Source organism: Pygoscelis adeliae, unplaced genomic scaffold, assembly GCF_000699105.1.
Source record: "Pygoscelis adeliae isolate BGI_AS28 unplaced genomic scaffold, ASM69910v1 Scaffold166, whole genome shotgun sequence".
Taxonomy (NCBI): domain Eukaryota; kingdom Metazoa; phylum Chordata; class Aves; order Sphenisciformes; family Spheniscidae; genus Pygoscelis; species Pygoscelis adeliae.
In genome coordinates, this window is record NW_008825156.1 from 3,676,934 (window position 1) to 3,696,389 (window position 19,456).

The following is a 19,456-nucleotide window of genomic DNA, read 5'->3' on the forward strand; positions in this document are numbered from 1 at the left end:
GGAGTGAATTAATTTTTCCTTGTGAATAGCTGATGTCTTAGTTTTATTCCAAATTAATTCCTTGTGTAACTCTTCATCTGATCTCTTTAGTGTATCAACACACTGAAAATTGTTCAATTTTCCATTTCCACTTTTCCATTTCCGCTGTTTTGTACAGCAGAACTATATGCCTTTGGGCCCTAATCTAAAGCCAGCTGAAATTAACTAAATCTTTCCACTGATTTCAGTGTGGCTTTCAATAAATGTTTTGATGTTTTTACTGCTTTTAATCCTTTGTATAGTAAAATGTACAGTTATATACAAAAGGATACTCAAGTTCCATAGACTAATCAAAGATGGTATTTTCGAATTGCCTTGCAACTGATTTAAATAGAGAAAACAAGATTTAATGAATCATTTAAGTACTTCCTAAGGGCTCATGTATACTGTGTAGCTATGTGAAGGAATTCATGGCTTAATTAAACTACCCTTACAGTAACAAAAGATACAGTTGTCCAAAGGCATTGTAGACATTGTTTAAACAAATGCTCCAGACTAGTTGATTAAGCTCCAGGAACTCAACATCCTACGGACTTAGATTCAACTCCCAGATATGTTACCACCTGTTAGAAAAGATGGGATCTACTCCAGCATGTACCACTAGGATTGCATCCTTAAAATGGTGAATTTTTGCTATGGAACTCTTCTGCTTCACCCTACTTCACCTTGCATGTCTCTCTTTTCCTCAGTACGCATCTTTGTACTGAAGAAGAGATTGCAAAAGGAAACAGTTCCTCTACTTCTGTGTTTTGGCCAGCAAAGACTGTGGTGCAAAGGCGTTCTTCACTGGCTGTTTTTGTTCAAGCTGTCTACTTTGAGCCTTAGAGACATGAAAAATTCTGCCTTCCTAATTAACATGGGATTTTAATTTCAGTAATGAAAAATTAGATAAATGTTATCAGTATTCCACAAATAGCACCATGGAAATACCTTTCTTGAAAATAGTGCTTGTGTCTTACTTATAAAGCAAATGAAATGGGAACAAAACCAACTGAAACACATCAACTATATAACTTTTTGGCAATGTACGTTCCCTGTATTTGGGTTCCCTGGATGATGGTACATTTCCACAGCAGCCAGGCAAAAGAGAATTAAAATGCAGTAACTGTGTAGTTGTCTTCCACGTTGGGATTCATTCAATGTGCTGTTCTCTAGCATTGCATTGCTCAGTTAGATTTCAAGAAAGTATAATTTGGAATTTTTTCTGGGTGACACACTGAGCATGCCTTTGGCGTGACCCCTACACTGTTGGTGCTGACTTAAGTAGTTGCATGCCTCTCTGAGGTGTTTAGCACATCATAACTTTGAGACCGAAACTGGAGTAGCTCTTTGGAATAAAGTGGTCAGAACTTCCAGGGTCTTTCAGAAAGCATTCCTCAGAAAAAGTAATCTGAGGAAAAGGCAGATGTGCTAGTATGTAATCGGTTTTGAATTATTTCCTAGAACTATGTTCATGAGACTTTCATAACTGATTTGGGTAGTGATTCTGATTGCAGGGAAAGGAGCTGTTCATGACTGAAGAAGAAAGGCAGAGAGAAGCACGTCTCCGTGAGCAAGAACGCCAGGAGTTAATGCATCAGAAGCGGCTTGCGTTGGAGACTAACAAAATCATCAAAGAGCAGCAAGAAAAAGAGAGATTGTAAGGACTCTGTATAGGATTGCCTGAAAAATTTAGCTTGGATTTGGAAAGGGCATGGAAGACAGGAACAGCTGCGAGAAGATTCCCAACTTAGATTAACTGAATTTTGCTGTTGCAGAGTCTTTGTTCATAAGTCCTTATCCTGTGGTGCTCTTGATGTTCTGGGTTTTCAAAGCTGATATCATTCAAACACACCTTGAGCAGAAGGGTCACTTTGTTCCCTGACTTGTCATACCCCTATGATTCAGTGTGATATTGGTTATTTTCCTATGCCATTCCCTCATCCTTTTTTTTTTTTCTTCTTTCTTTTAGCAAGACAGTTACAAATTTTATACTCTTACAATAATACACTATGGAACTGTCTCCGAAGGAGATAGTGACTTAGAGTTAAATAGATGATATGCCCTTATTATCCAGATAGTCATGAATGTCCTCAGGGTTCCTATGAAAGTATATTGAACCCTTGGTATCTTAAAGATGACTTTTAAAAAGGCGCATTTTTCCCCAATGCATATGTATTTACTGTTTATATCTTTTACTAGCTATATGCTGACACACTTTGTGCAAGTTCTTACTCAAAAAATATTATTTCTATCATTGTGTCCTAATTCCTCTTATTATAGAAGAAAACTGGAGATTTCCCAGAAGGCTGCAGAGGAAGAAGAGAGATATCGCAGAGAAATAGAGCAGTAAGTAAAAACCTACATATGCAATATGCTGCCTGAAAAAAGGTGCTTATAATATATTAGATCTGGCTGAAAACATTCTGCGTATTCTTTTCTAATAAAATAGTATATGTTTTCATTTAGCTAAATGTAGGGTCCAATGTATATGAGTAAGTACACCACAGTTACAGAATGGGAAACAGATCTCAAAATCAGCACCTGGAAAACGTGAGGATTATGGTGATAAAAAATTCAATGTGAAACTGAAGCTGGGTGCTTATGTTAAAAATGTTATAAATGTATAGAGAAACTTAAGATTAAGGGAGTTCTGTGTCTCAGAACTTGTTTACTCTGTTGTCACTGAACCACTACCTTTAATTCTAACAGAAAAAAGAAATTAATACTGCAAGGAAATAGATCAGCGAAGAAACAGAGAAGAATGACTAAAGAGTTGGAAAACACTTGGGGGCTTGATGACACATCCACTTGCTTATATTTAAAAAAAAAAAACAAAAAACAGGTAGTCTGTTTGTGATCTGTAAGAGTGTACACAGCGTGGAATTCAATAGCTTTTTCAGTCTATCAGAAAGTTCTGAAAACAAAAGCTAGATAGATTTAGATTAAAATAAGGACTATGTGATGCTAATTGTCTTGAGTAGAAATTTCAGTCATCATAAAATTTAAGTTGGCTTTTGCTTTTCTAAGGAGAGAATTAATTAAATTAAAATTGTGGCACTGAAAGCAGGAAGTTCTATAACCTATTTTATTCAGGAAATCTGATTTTTATTATCACAGTCTATTATGGTTTTAAAAATCTGTGGTTCTAGGAACTAGACACATTCAAAGATTGTGTCATAATAAGGTCAGTACTATAAATGTAACTTAAGCATTGTTTTACATTTGGAACTTTAAAATTAACTAGTATAATATGTTGTTATCACAGTAATTAATTTCCCTTCTAAATGACATTGGGAAATTGCATGAAAGATAGTGTGAAATTGCACAATACCTGTTTTGATGCAGCCTTTTAGAGGTAAGATTGACCCTAAAGTATTCAACTTTGCACCTTTGACATCTTAAACAGTTTTTAGTTCATATTCATTCACTTAAATCCCGTTTCATGTACCTGTATTAGCTAAAATTCTCTGATAGAAAAAGTGCAGGTATTTCTGAATCTGAGGTGCAGAAAGGAATATGTTCCCCAGCTGTCACAAGAGAAAAATCTTCTGACTGGGCTCTACTGAAGGACATGCATGAATTCTTACACGTTTTCCTTTTCTAATTCCTGGGGAATAGGTAACATCCTGTTCTTTATTGTGGTCTTCTGTAAAATTCCTGCAATAGCCATGGAAAGCTGCTATAAAAGCAGACCGTCACAGGTGAAGAATGATTCCTTTCTCCAAATACAGATTGCCTGTCTGTTATAATGAATGTTCGCTATCTGCAGTATCCTTCTGAACTAAGTGCATCTTTACTCACTCAGTGAGGACTTTCATGATTAGGCTGCCTTAAGGGCTGCTCATTGTAAGGTCTAGCACGTCTTTGTACTTCCTTGTATAATTTCCAAGTGCTGCTCAGGCACTTGTTAAGTTTTTCCATATTACAACCCAAACTGGCTAAGTCAGCATCAATCTCCTTGGTGTAGGGGAGGGAGGATGGTAGCATAGGAACTTACATATTGTAAAGCTTAGATTTAATAAGCAATTGCAGACAGGCAGTTTCACTAGAATATAATGCTTTCCTGTATTAACAGTTTGTGAGGATGACCCTTTGTTCCATTTTTAAAATCCTTTCTGCAGGAATTCCTTGTATAAAGTCACTGCGTCCTTTATTAGTATCCCGCATACATTTTAGGAAAAAATTTCAAATGTGCCTAAATGGCAGAGGTCTGTGTATTTCAGGTTACATTGTAACCCCTTTTTTATTAAAATGAAATGTAATAACAAATCTAAACGTTCTGTCCAATGTTCCCTGCTATTGACTATGCCTCCAAATTTAAATACTGACCTCAGCTGCAGATTTAATAGTGACTTGATCACATGTGGATATTTTTTTAATTTACCTTAGCTAATTTAGAGATGCAAAAGATAATCCAATTGTAAATAGTATCATATATATCTAAGACCTGGTAAATTTTGGCACTATATATCAGTTTACCAGTTCAAGACAGGCTACAGCCAAGAATAGATCTTGGATCACTTAAAGGCACCATATATGAAGCTACAAGCTATTAGCTTATATGGCTGTTCTCTTGTGACCTACTTGGGATTTGCTGAATTTTCCTTCAAAATGTCCTTTTTGTGATCATGGTGCCTTTCTACGTACCTGCTAGGTAATTTCCTTGTTTTATGAGTTCTTTTGTCCTGAAGTGTGACAATTCTTCCCCTCCGCAGAATGCTGAATTTAATGTGGTTTGTGTCTCAACTGTATTTAGTTCTTTTTGAGAAGAGTCACTTTTTAGTGTAGCCTAGGGACTATATGTTTAGGAAGCAATCATCAAAATGGAGGTAAGATATAGAAATAAGACACATGCTTTTTAGGTATAATTTACCTTGTAAGGTCTGATTTAGGCATGTGGTAGATGTTCTCTCAATTATTTTTTTAGTTAAAACTGGCTATTTTTCTAATAGATACTTCCCAGTTCTAAAAATGAAAAATTATCAGGTGAGAGATGGCTTTTGGCTTCAGTTAAGGTGATAGTCAGTGTATCACTCTGGGCTTAATATCCGTGCAGGTGTTTATATAACTGGCTTTAGAAGTCTCAATATTAAGTAAGAATATTTTACTCAGTTACATTATATTTTACAAATTATCTTAGTAGGCTTAGTAAATGAAACTTAGATTGATTAAAGGAATTTGGTTTGGGGGAAGGGGCAGTTTATTATGCTTTATATTAAAGAGAAAAAAACAAACATACTGAAAACTAATTAATTGTAATGAATATTGATGTTATTGTTTTTATACTCAGAATTCCTAGCTGCATTTTTTTTCCCTTCCTATAGGATAACGGCAGAGGAAGAGAAATTTAAAAAGGAGTGGGAAGAAGACTGGGGTCCCAAAGAACCTCCCAAATCTCTAAAAACTGTAACTGCAGAAGTGCACTCTGCCCCTCGTTCCAAACACAAAAGTAAGTCATTGATTTCAATCTGCTTCCTAGGGAAAGTATTTGTTTCAGACACATCACGGAGCTGTATGGAATATATCACCAGTTTGTGTCCAAGCCAAGCTAGCTATGACTGTTATTTTCAGAAGGATGGAAGCATGTGATGGATTAACTTAATAGCTCTTGTTTAACAGGTACCTAGCTTGCGAAATCTACATCCACTCAGTCATGGTTTTTAACAATCAGCAGCAGCAGGAAAAAGAAAAAAAATAAAGTTCACTAAGAAATTGGCTGAAGTATCAACCTCTTTAGCTTGGGGTTTTGGTGTGCTGCTTTCCATGTTGTTTCTGTTCAGTGTTTTGCTTGTCAAACTCTTCACAGAGCAGTTCTTGCATCAGTAGACTTGTGCTGATTTCCACTATATATCCAAATGGAAGTAGTGCTGCGTTTTTTATGACATGTGATTATGTTTTTATGTCCATGTGGATAAGCTGATATTCAAATGCTAACTTACATACGTATGAGTGCTTTCGTCTCAGTGAAGAAAATATTACATACAGTAATAAGTAGTATTTTAGGTTTTATGGGCATTTTGTTATTGGGTTTTGTTACTTTTGAAAATGAAGGTATGAAGAAGGGGAGACAAGTGTTTGTTTTTGTTCTTTCATTTGGAATTAGCTTTGAGCTTTCTGCATTAATCATATTGGCAAATAACATCATTTTTATATTTGAGAAGAGATCTTGGGAGGTGGGGTGTTTGAAAGTAGAAAACTATACTAGATTTGCAGTCTCATTTGGAGTCAATGAATGCACTTTGTACTATTCCTATTGTTACCTTTTTTCTTCTCCCTTACTCTAAGTCAGTGTGGAGATTAGGGTTTTGAGTATTTTTGTATGCTTGCTTCTAACTAGAAAAGATAAATATGGAATCCCTGCTTTTGGCTTGGAGGAAATGAATTCAGTATTTAATTTTCAGAAAAATCTAAAGATCTTTTCCTTCATCTCTTCACCAGCACCTCGGTCCTCTCTTACTTTGGCAGTCTTTGGAGGCTGTAGGAATGTCTTGAAGCTCCCTTGCTTCTCTTCCATGAGGAGGAGTAAACAACTTAATATATTGAATGTGATAAAAAATGCAACAGAAGCCATTGTTGCAAAACAACAGTAAGATGCTAGACAAAAAAGAGAAAAATCAAAGATCCTTAAGAATCAGCGACTTCTAAAAAGTGTTTTTCCTAGATCTTTTGACAAATCTGTTTCTTGCCAGCATGCCTTTCACATCTAACTTAGTCCTTCTCAGGCTAAAGTATTCACCACATCATTTTTCTGCATATCACTTTCTTCAGTTCATGCTCTTTTGACAACTATCTTGAAAATGAAATGATGATGGCATAATGATATTTACAACTGTTGCAAAAAAAAAATCTTGCACGCTAACAGCTTGGGTAGCAAACCATGTAAGCATGTACTAATTAAAAGCATGCAATCAGAACTTCTGTATCAATTCCTAGTCACCAAATCATGAGAAAGCTAGGCACATTTGTAAGAACTTGCAAAATTCAGGCATCTGTGAGGTGCTGTGTGTAGTAGCAGATCTGTTAATATCTTAAAGAGACTATCTGTCAGTGGGGAAAAAAAAAATCCTGCTTTTTCAAATGTGGATTACCTGTAGACTTTGAAACATCTTTTCCTTACTTCTTGTTTTTTCTATTCCCCTCCTACTATCATTTTCCTTACTGAATCTATCTCTTTTTTTCGTCCTCTGTTCTCTTTCTTCCTGTCTTTTTCCTCTTTTCATCCATTGCAGCAAATCTTTCAGAAGCAGGCTGTAGTCTGCACAGCCTGAAAATTGATTTGATATCACTGGGCAGTCTGCTTCAGAATTAGTCAAGAGACTGTGGAGGTACTGTTTGTACACTGCAACTTTTCCATGAAGAATTGCCCTGACGTGTAAGTTTGAGTTGACAAAACAATTTAAGATGCTTGGAGCTTAATTTGCAGTTAAGAAGCTAAGCTGGGAGCTATAGATAGTATGTGGAGAGTGTACTAAAACAGTATTAGACACAGGAAAATTGGAAAGTGCTTGTGGAGCAGGTATTGCATAACTTAAGGGAGACCTGGGTTGGTTCCTAACCTGATTATGTTAGTTTTTGCGTGACTTTGGGGAAGTCACTTAACTTTTCTTGGATGAGAAACTGAGATGGGGAAATAGTTCTTCTGCAATCATCTTTTAGCCATTTAGCTTTCTGATTCTTCAGGATAGTGTTTTCTCTGTATAGCATTTACCAAAGTGACAGTGCAGTAGAAGGCAGATATTTCTTTTCGAAGCCAGATATCCCAGAACTGCTGATGGTTTAATTACAGGAAAAGCCACCTACCTCTCCAGGCTTCCCTTCATAGCGGAGCTGACTAATTGGCCATATGCAGATCCTAACTGCTCTTCAGGGTTGAAGGAAGTTGGAAATTGATTTGATTTAAGCAGGAACTCAGGTTTTTTCAATTATGTGGAAAAATATCCTGTTGCTAACTTCTTTTTATGTTATGGAGACTCCTAGTCACACATTGCTGATCTCTTTTTCGTTTCATGGGAACCTCCAGTTAGACTGTCATTTCTGTCTCCTCACTCCTTTCCTCCTTTGTTTCTCTAGTAGATTTAAAGGGAGTTGCACATGACCAACTTGAAACAGATGACATGGATGAAGTGATCATGAAGCAGGACAAACAGGTTTGCTGCTCAGCCTTGACTTTCTATCCTGATTCAGATTCTTCCTGTGTTTCCCTTCCTCCTGACAGTCAGTCTTGACACTGAACTGATCATTTGGTTTTGCTAGGGCAATACATGTTGTCATTGTTTTCTAAATATACCTTGATACATATACAAAATCTGTCAATCCTACAGAAAGGTGGATTGTATTTAGAGCTGTGTGTTATGTTTCTTATATAAAATTATGATAACAAATTCTTTTGTATGTCTTTAGTTAGCAATGTGTCTTTTAATATTTATGCACTTGGCTTGAAATATTTTATCCTAGGAAATGGAGCTTTCCTTGTTTTCTTAAATGCCACTGTGTTCTGCCACAAGCTTGAATGAGTTTGAATACCTGTTTCATTTTAAGAAGTCTTGTTAAAACTAGTGTAAAGTAGGACTGTGACCATAGAAATCTTAGCAATGCATATGGCTGTATGGTTCTGTATGGAGACTACTTGTTGCATTTGCTTTGCTTAACATAAAATGTGTATCAGTAAAATAAGGGTAACTTGTGACTAAATGTAGTAGCACAATTGATCAAAAGTTGTCTAAGAACTTGTCATGTAATATTGAACCTTTGGTGTTGCGCCTTCAAATAAATTTTAATCAGTTACATGTGTCAGCATGGATTGATCTGAATCTGAACTGGTCCTCGACTTTTCTTCAAAAAACAACTTTTCCTTTACCTTTTTGTAGCTTTTGGATGGTTTTATCGGTATGAAGGAAAATTTCCCACAATCCGCAAGGTACAAAATTTGATGTGAATTTGTTTGCAGTGCATTTCAATTTTACTTCATCTTTTTTCTTCTCTGTTATTACTAGACATTCTTTATAGTCAAATGCTGCTTCTTTTAACGTGCACAAATTAAGATGCGTTTGGGATGCATCTGCCTAGGAGTTTGTCCTTTTGAATACTTTGGACTTTTCAAGTCCTGCCAGCTGCAGTGGGAAGTGTATGTCAATACTTTGCAGAAGGTGTTCAGTACAGGTGGGCAGTGTATATCTTTATGTTCTCCGAAAGTCCTCAGAATAATATATAAAAAAAAGTACAGAGACAAAAATGCAAGGGGGACCAAGTATGCAGTTCCCAGTTATACCTTTGCAAATTTCCCAGTAAGAGGAGTGCTGATGGCAAAAAGCATGTACATCACAGCGAATGAGCAAAAACAATTGAAAATCTTTAAGCTTGATAGAATACTTTTATATCTGTAAGTTGCTGCTAAAGTATTGCAATTTCAAATTATTAGAGTCTCAAACAATACTTTATTCCTGCTCTTGCTTTATTCTCTTTATTTCTTTCAATGTATATTAGCCATGTTATAGGGTTTTTGTGGTTGTGTTGTGGGTTTTGTTGTGGTTTTTTTTGGTGTGATGGCTGATGGTAATTAACTGGGGTATAGAAGTGTCAAGGAGGGTTCATATGTCTATCTCCTGAGAACTCAAGTTTTCTGAGGAGGTCAGGATTGTATCTGACAGGTGAAGTATTTCTGTCACCATTTAGGACTATTACTTTAACTTTGTGTGGGCAGGAAATGCCTATTCTCCTTAATGAAGAATAGGAAATGATGGTATACTCCAATACCACTTTGTACTGCTAGTGACTGTAAATCGTCATGGATCTGTAACTTGTGTGAAAGCCAGTACAGTTAGGATTTCTATCTGAAAAGTATAAATACATTTTATGAAAACTCAAGTCTCTTCACACAATAGGTGTTCTTCATTGCTGCTGGCAAAGATAGTTTAGAGAGCCTCTGAATACCTTTTAATATAGTAATGAAGATCTTACCCAGTTCCTGTTGAACTCTACTACACAGTGTGGACTAGATGCTCAAAAAGATGTATTTTTAATCTTTTTCTTTTAGAAATACTTTTAAATCTGGAAGTGATGAATTTTCACCCTACTCCAAATTGCTAATTGCTTTTTTGTTTTGTCTTAAAATGAAAACTTCACTCTGTACTAAAAATGTCTTTAATAGGAAGTAAACTGAATCCATGGGGAAAATGGATGGAAAGGATGACTCATCCTGTTGTATCTGAATGCAGTGAATGCAGCTAAGATTGCCTGATATATGTTCATATTCTGGAACACTTTGGCATGTGTACTGCTCAGTGTGCCTTTAAATTTAGTAATTTTTCAAATGTTGATACCTGCCAGATGTTACATTTAGTAGACAGTACTAAATGTACGTTCTAATTTATTAGAGGGTAAGATAATATCAGCAATTGTTATTAAGGCATAAACCAATTAGCCTTGAATAAAGCATGCCAACAGAATTATGTTTATGTTAAAACATTACTGTGAAAAGCTAGGGGTTTTTTACTTAAACTTTTTCAAATTTTTGTCTTCGATGATTATTGGTTTGTTTTTGGTTTTTTTTTCTAACAACACCCCCACTTAACCATGAAGCAATAGACAACATCCCACTGAACTCAGCAGTACAAAGTTCCAATTAACTACTTGACTGGGAGAATTTACTTTTGTAGCTGCCAGGGAAAATGTCTATTTCCCAAGGCTTTATTACCAATATTATATGTAAAAGGTGGAAGGAAGACAAATAATGCTATGTAAGGTGAAGCATGTTCGTGCCTTGAATTCCCAAAACCACCGTGAAAAGTCAGTAGCTGATGATAATGAGCGGAGTGAAATCAAACCTGAAGTGTAGCCTCTCTGGGCACCAGCAGTAATTGACAGTAAGTGGCCAGCTGCTCCTCGTTTTTACTTTTTGATGACTAAAAGAAGAACATGGGCTTTCGAATATGAACTAGGCCTTACCAGTACAAATGGGAGAGGGTAGCAGAAATGTGACATCGTTAAAGTAGAAGTAAGGAGCAGGGTGTATTTTGAAGACAACAGGAACAGAGGCTTCCAAAAGACTATGTAGTTTTCCCTTTTGGTTGCACTCTACATCTAAAATCTTAGAGTTGCTTTGTGCTGTCTTAGTTCATTCACGTGAGATTTTATCTGGTGCTTGTAGGAGCTACTTGGTCTTCATGATGCAGTGTTCTTTCCTGGGAGCAATTCAGTATCTGCACTGAACTAAACCTTTCCTTTGTAATTGCTCATTTCAGTTGTATTAAGGCATGCAATGCTGGTTTTAGGACATACGCATGAAGATGTTTTATGTGTAGAATATTCACATCTACCTATACATGAGCATCTGTCACCTGAAAGCAGTCAGTCTTGTATTTATATAAAAATGCCAGAACAGAGAGATGGCAAATCAAGACCTAACCAAAACTGTTTGAATATTCAAAGTTTGTAGTGGGCCTTTGTGCCCTAATGTTGTAACTTTGCAGAGGAGCAAAAAAGTTGAACTGTCTGATCTTGTCCTACTTATGTTAATGTGCACAGGCCCTCCAAATAAGGTATGATTTCCTGCAAATTGCTGGGGAAATGGACTTTAGATTTTCTTTTAAAAGACCATCCTCATACTTGCACAGACTGTAATTAAATTTTCAAGGCAGGCACTCATGTACTGAGCTTGAAGTTTGCAATGTTTTTAGCTGGTGTAAAAATCTGTTGAACTAAAAAAAAAAAAAAAAAACAAAAAAAAAAAAAAAAAAAAAAAAAAAAATTACAAAACCTTCCAAAAAGGGAAAAGACAAAAAAAGGAGTCAAAAAGTGACAGTCTGTGTGAACAGAAGAAGAATAAAAAGGAAATGGAGTTTGAGCAAAAACTTGCCAAAGAGAAAGAAGGAATGTTGGAGAAAGAAAAACAACTGAAAATAAATCGTCTCGTGCAAGAGGTATGTTGTGTTCTCCTATCAAGTGCAAAATTATATTGAAAGAAAATGAGCTGCATCTTTAGTGGAATTATCTGAGCAGGACATTTGTTTAATTATGTCAAAGATAGTGAAGTTTTAAAAAAATTGTTGTTGCACTGCAAAACTCTGTTCCCAAATTTGCTTGTTTCTACAGTCAGTTTTTGCCCAAATGAGGATACCTCTGTAGTTAATGAGTGTCTATGTGTAGTGATGAATTTAATGAAAGACAGCAAAATAGGAAATTGTTCTCAAAAGCATAATTAGTTTTAAAACTAATTTAAATGCCATTTCATACTTTTGAAACAGTCACTATACCTATAACCTTTTTTCATGCACTGATGTTACGGTTAAGGTATCTGAGACAGAACGAGAAGACCTGGAAGAATCAGAAAAGGTGCAGCACTGGGTGGAAAGACTTTGTCAAACACGGTTAGAACAGATTTCCTCTGTGGAGAATGAGTCTCCTGAGGTAAAATTCTGGCTTCTCCATATATTGCATGATCTCTAAATAACTCGCTAGTTGTCTCCTAAAAGCAACAGGTTTTTACCAGAGAAAAACCTGTCTTCATCTTTCCATCTCAGCCTTCATTCTAAGAGGGGGGAGAAAAAATGTCAGTAATTGATGAATTACAACCTATAGCATTTGTTGTTCCTATATTTTATGGTAATTTCTTTATTATTTTAATGAACTGTTTTTATTTTTTCCTTTTTAAGTATATTATCACCACAAAATTAGCAATTTCCTTGGCTCGTGTGTTGTCTGGGCTAGGTGGGATATGCTACCAATAATAAAACTGAGACTTGAATACCCAGCCATATTTTTTAGTATCCTATGCAAATAAGAACATCATTGATGATGAGCTCTTGGATGCTTCCTTGTATTGCATGGAATAAAGCTACAGGTTAAGAAAATGACAAAAAGATAAGAAACTCCCAAAGAACAGGGTTCAGATTTGTGTTTTAAATAGTCCCCTTAAACAAAGGGAGCTGCAGATAGTGATTGTGCCTTAGAGCCTGATGGTTCTAGATGTGGAGTGAGGCTTTCCCACCATCCTGCTGCTCTGGCTCTTTTCCAAGCACAGCTGCTTTCAAGAGGAACACTGCAATCTGCTGAACTCCCCCGGGATCCCCAAGAAATTGCAACCACAAAGGGGACCCTCGGGGAACACTCTTGCGTGAATTTCCTTCAGGTCAATGTGGAGCAGCTCTGAAAAAAACAGCTGGTCTTCTGTTCTTCCTGGCCTCAGGCTCGGATCCATGTGGCTCTTCAGTGCAGGTCTCTAGGACAGTGGAATGATTATACTGCATTTTCTCTCACTACCTAAATTTGGCTGCCTGTGTTCTGCTAGATCTTTGTCCCCCTTACTTTGTAAAGTAAGAGGGAACATTACAGATTAAAATCACTGTTGTATTTCCAGAACTCTATCCTGATTTAAGACAAGCACCCTGTGTTGTATTTGCTCTATCAATTCTTATATTATGTTATATGTAAATATTTTATTACAGTTCTTCTACAAAACTACCCAAGCGGTTAAACTCATGTAAAACACAAAACTAGAATGCTTCTGAGGGATAAATGCAGCTGAACGATATTCAGGTACTACAGGCTTGAACTGCTACTTGGGTACAAGAGCAGTCAAGATCTCTTGACCTCTGCCAAAGAAATACCTATTTTTTAGTACCAAGGGGTGAGTATGGCAGATAAGGAGATCCCAAAAGATGTCAACAGAGATACCCACTTGAGGGAAGTATTGTCACATTAGACTGAGATGCATGTGTCTGTAGGACAGCTCATATCTCTAATAATGAACCCTTCTTCATGCACACAGACTTATCTTTTGGCTGAGCTGCTTATTATGTTCAAACTCTGGAGTTTGTTTGCCACACAGTGCGTCTGGTCTTGATTAACAGAAATTAGAAGGTCCAGAACCTTCTGAGGATCTGAATTTCGTAGCAACCTAAACTTTTTTGTTTTGATAGCTGCTGGAGCTTACTTCCCCCCTCTTGTATTAATGTCTCGTTATGTTGGCACCAGAATTTAGCCCCTTTCCCTTTTTTAATGGCATGGAATTTCAGGGCCCTGTCTTTGATTACTTTCCTTTTATATAATCACCTTTGCAAGGAGCAATTCTTGCTTTCTCTTCATAAGGTCTGGAGAGGCAAGAGTTGTGTTATCTGTGATTTGTCCTACAATTTTACCATCTAAAGACTCCATGCAGGTGTGTGGTTTGGTTTTTTTTCCCCTGTGTGTCATTCTCCCCCTGCCACAACAGCCAAGGCTACTGTCACAGCACTCCAATTTTTTTCTTTTTAAACTGGCATCCCAGGGAGTGCTTTTAAAAAGGCTTTTGGAGAAAAAGTTTGTGTATTCTGTGTGGGATAAGCCAAGAGCTTCCTGTGCAGAAGCAGTTAGGCTGAGTGATGTTCTAGCATTTGCCATTAATTTCTTCAGAGCTGTTGCAGGCAGATGAACTGTTAAGGCAGGTTTCTGTCCTGTTGCACATAGTTGGCAAGTGGACGACCTTCTGCTTCTCCTTCTGCCACATCAATGCGGTGCTTTGCCGGTGGCTTGCAGCTTCATACCACAGATCTTGATGATATAAACTTAGATGAAGTTGACAAGCCTAAACAACGTGTGACGCCACCTCTGCCACCACGAGCCACTGTTACTCCAGCAGCATCAGCTCATCCATTTCCTACATCAAACGTTCCACTTTCAAGAGGTCCAGCCCTGGCAGTAACGCCAGCTTCCCAGGTGACTTCATGACCTGTTTGAACGCATGTGCTTCTACCGTTCCCCTGCCTGGCCTCCCTCCCCTGCTCCATCACCCACTTCATCCACTGGATCTACCCATCTGCCATATGCAATATTAAAAGAAGAAATGGGATGGTTTCATTGTTTCATAGTAGTGAATGCAGTCCGGAGGTAGTTTTAGTTTAATTTTTTTTTTTTAATTTAAGTCAAGGGGGTTTTGCTCTCTCCTCCCTATGTACATTGTAACCCTACCACATGCAGGTATCTTGGGCAGAATGTATCAGTTAAACACTCAAGTCCAAATTGCCTGTTTAAAGATTAAAAAAAAAAAAGCAATGGCAGGTGGCGGATCTAATTTGTAGTTAAATTTGAGAAAAATATCCATGTAGTGAAAATGACTTGTGACGATGTTTTAATATGTCATCAAATTGCTTTGTTAGATGAGAAGAGTGGACAAGGAAAATCAGCTTAAAATCAGAAGCTCAAACTTTTAATACATCAACACGGTATAAATTACTAGTAAAATACTTTTAAAAGAATGAGAGTTGGTAATCAGGTTTTACTTTTTTGGGGACACAGGAGTTAAGAATTTCTTTGAGAAAATATTGACTTTCTCCTTATTACAATCTCAGTCCTAAAGAGGATCAAATAGAGGAAATCTTGTGCCAGATCTCACTTTAGGAGAGAAATGGCAGCTGTTTCATCATAATTCCCTTTGCTAAGCCCTGTAGTGGGATTCATGTACTCATTTTTATGGCAAAAGATTCTTGTTTCAAACAGCAGAAGAGGATCCCATATGGTCACTTCTTTCCTACACAGTTTTCTGCATGGATTGACTGACTGCATTGTTGGTTTTCTTTTTTTTTTTTTTGCATGTTTACTTGAAAATACTAGGCTTTGCTTTTGCATGATTCTGGTTGGGGTGGGGAAGGATATGCAAATTAATCAGGGAAAACTGGCAGATTATTTCTATGTGAATAATTGCCCTAATGTGAACTATCAATCTCTCCTTATAAACTGAAGTAGGCCTCTGATAGTGCTTGATCTATGTGGTTTATATGTTTGAAGTGCCAAGAATATGCTAGATCCACTGAAATGGAGATGTCAGATGTTCTTACGGATAACAGGTTTTCCAAGTTATTTGCAAAATAAAAATGATGTGAAATGATACAAGCGTACAAAATACTAGCATTCAGAGGAGAAATACATTCTCCTAATGCTAATAGAAAATATACAGATAAAAAGTAATATAGGAGCTGCCATACTGGATCTGACCCCAAACCCATATATTCTAGTATATGTTTCTGGTGGTTTTTCACTGCTAGATATGTTAGAGAAAAGAGGTTAATAATTAAAGAAAAATATATCGGGCAACAACAACAAAATAACCTAACCTTCAAAAATAAGCCAGTTTTCACCAAATATCATTAGTGTATATGAGGAAAGAACTAAGCTCTTAGTAAAGTATTAATACTGAGCCAAAGCTGCTTTGTTTATAAGTAGATAACCCAGTATTCCTGATGTGGTTTCAGACATGGAAGAAAAATCAGAAGCTGGACAGTTTATCCTTGCTGCTTTTTAAAAAGTCAGTTTTTAATACCACAGATAAGCAGAAGTAGTGCATTTATTTGACTTCAGTGAAAAAAGACCTTGGGTTTATGCCTGCTAAAGCCAAAAATAAGACAACTGTTGTTGTCCCATAAGTTTATTTTTCTAATATTACTCAAACCGGTAAATCTTATCTATGTTGCTAAGGTTTTTTTCCCCAGATCATTTAATTTCAAATTCAGCTTGAAAAAATACCTGACAAAAAGAAGGAAATCCTGTCAAAATACATTCTTGACAACTAACTATTAAAATATCTGGTATAAATTGATCTGTTTCTCAAAATTATTATTAGCTAAATACTTTATATGGACCCAGTACTAAGTCTGTTACTGTTTAGGTTGTAAGAAACACCTCCCACGTCGGCAAAATATCTTCTGTGTCAAGCAGTCCGCTGGTATGTCATGTACTGTTAGTAATGACTGTACTTTTATGAACTTCCCATGTAATGCTAATGTCAAGGAAATGTCAAGGGTTCGACTCTGCATGCTAATTTCTTTAAAATTCATCACTTGCATTCATGTGCATGGATCCATTGCTGTGTTACAAGATACCTAATACCAGGTAATGAAAGTGACTCCTAATGGTCTGAGGACTTGGTATTTCCAACACTTCAGCAACATACAGTCCATGTTTGCGTGGTCTGTATGTCATACTTTGTTCTTCTGTCAAGACACACAAAAGGAGCTAGGACCAAACTATATTTTAAATACAATAGGGGCTAAGAAGCAAGCTTTCTTCTCAGAAGAACCCACATTTGTTTGGTAACTCTTTGCACTGATTTTGATTCAGGATGGCCGGATGTCAGGTTTCCCCATTCTGAGGCCCTCTAGAAAAGTCTGTCTCTAAACTGTGCAACTCAGGAGAAATCATCCAGTTCCAGTGCAACTTTAGCAAGTTGATATCTGTGAACCTGCCAATTCTTCTAAGATCAGAAAGCTTAACGATACAATATATTTTGTGGTGTGGAACAACATTAGTTGAGGGATATCCACAGGGACTCTCAAAGATCTGGTTCCAAAACTTTTTTTCTTAAATTATTTAAAAAACAAACAACAAAAAAGACAAACAAACAAACAACACCCCCAAAATTCCGCTATTTAAAAAAAAAAAGTGGCTTAAGCAATTTTCTGGAAACAATTCAAATAACTTCAGAAGATACAGCTTGTACTATATGAATGATATCTGGAATACATCACATTTCCTATGAGAAACATTGACAAGAGTGTGCTGAGAGTTGCTGGGGTTAAGTCAGAAACTAAACCCACAGGGCTCTGTTTTGAACTCTTTTCTTGAATAAAACTATGCTTGACGTCAGTGGGATTTTTGACTGAGTAAGAAGTGTACAATTGGGTTGTACGTGCTGGATGATTAGGTCTCAGATGCCTCTGGGTATCTGTACTTTGTAGAGTCAAGGGTAGGTAATTAGTGTAACTAACCTTTGCTCTTAAGTCAGGATAAGTTAACTTGGAATTCTTTATGGAAAGCTGATTGCTGCAGTCCTGGCGAATTTCATCTTAAAAGATCTGTTTAGCCATAGATTAGTTAAAATCTCATTTCAGGTTCACTATGTTCTTACACTCAACTTTAGCATTTTTTTTTTTCTTGTAGTTTTTCATTCAGTTCACTGCCTTTATGGGATAAAATGCCAAAAGCAGGGATGAGATTTTTCCATAATCTTGCTGGTTAAGTCAGAGTTTAGGGGAAAAAGCCACTATTTGCATGCAAGAGAAATTATGTTTTGGCTTGTTAACTTTGTAAGTCTTAAAAATAATTGTGTAAGCCTTTTGTTGTATTAGGGTCATTAAATTAATTACCATAAAATGTGTGTATTGGGGCATCTTGGTGAAATGATGGATTTGCACAAATTACATTCTAAATTGTAATTTTCTTAAATTAACCCCATAGCAGCTTGCTCCAAGTCCACCTACCCAACGACATCCAGGGGTACCAATAGTCTCTAAACCAATCATGCTGCATCCTGACCCAAACTTTATGGTCAGGCCAACAATCAAATCAGAGGCCCTGGTAAGCCTTTTAATGTTCTTTTTCTGAGTGCTACAGTGCTGTGGGATTTGTTGTTGACTTGTCCTCAAAGAATCAATGCTTGTCTTGTTTTCTGCTACCTAAAATTCATGTAGATTTTCAAATGATCACTAATGGTAAGTACAAAAGGGTATTTTTCCATTTTTTTCATGATCTAAAAGTCACTCTTAATGACAATTCTTGTACTGGGGTGCATAATTCCAGAGCGGTGTAGAGCCTTAGATTCTGCAGATCTTATTTTCATTTATTCACATGCTGGTTTGTATTTTTATAAATTCTGAATTCCTTTGTCAGAAATGAAATAGTAAAAATTAATTACACTGTGTTTTTCCTTTGTAAATAGTCATGAACATACTTGAAATGTAGATATATGACATAGACAGTGGGATCGAGTGCATCCTCAGCAAGTTTGCAGATGACACCAAGCTGAGTGGTGTGGTCGACACGCATGCACGGGACGGGATGCCATCCAGAGGGACCTGGACAAGCTGGAGAAGTGGGCCCATGTGAACCCTCTGAGGTTCAACAAGGCCAAGTTGCAAGGTCCTGCACCTGGGTTGGGGCAACCCCTGGTATCAAGACAGGCCGGGGGATGAAGGGATTGAGAGCAGCCCTGCCAAGAAGGACTTGGGGGTACTGGTGGATGAAAAAGCTGGACGTGAGCCAGTGATGTGTGCTCGCAGCCCAGAAGGCCAATCGTATCCTGGGCCGCATCAAAAGCATGGCCAGCAGGTCGAGGGAGGGGATTCTGCCCCTCTACTCCACTCTGATGAGACCCCACCTGGAGTACTGTGTCCAGCTCTGGAGCCCTCAGCATAAGAAAGACATGGACCTGTTGGAGTGGGTCCAGAGGGGGGCCACAAAAATGGTTGGGGGATGGAACACCTCTCCTATGAAGAAAGGCTGAGAGAGTTGGGGTTGTTCAGCCTAGAGGAGAGAAGACTTCGGGGAGACCTTCTTGCAGCCCATCAGTACTTAAAGGGGGCTTATAAAAAAGATGGCGGCAAACATTTTAGCAGGTCCTGTTGCGACAGGACAAGGGGGAATGGCTTTAAACTAAAGGGGGGTAGATTTAGACTAGATATAAGGAAGA

At 37.2% G+C, this 19,456-nt stretch overlaps 1 protein-coding gene across 1 annotated transcript in view; it reads left to right on the top strand.

Moving 5' to 3' along the window:
- The window catches only part of USH1C (Usher syndrome 1C (autosomal recessive, severe)), a 47,077-nt gene that overhangs the window by 15,861 nt on the left and 11,760 nt on the right, over positions 1–19,456 (top strand). Inside the window, exons 12-20 of the mRNA XM_009328609.1 lie at positions 1,536–1,678; positions 2,302–2,367; positions 5,346–5,470; positions 8,889–8,938; positions 9,063–9,180; positions 11,788–11,939; positions 12,310–12,426; positions 14,464–14,712; positions 18,226–18,345. Coding sequence (XP_009326884.1) covers positions 1,536–1,678; positions 2,302–2,367; positions 5,346–5,470; positions 8,889–8,938; positions 9,063–9,180; positions 11,788–11,939; positions 12,310–12,426; positions 14,464–14,712; positions 18,226–18,345 — 1,140 coding nt within the window. The remainder of the gene's footprint in view (positions 1–1,535; positions 1,679–2,301; positions 2,368–5,345; positions 5,471–8,888; positions 8,939–9,062; positions 9,181–11,787; positions 11,940–12,309; positions 12,427–14,463; positions 14,713–18,225; positions 18,346–19,456) is intronic.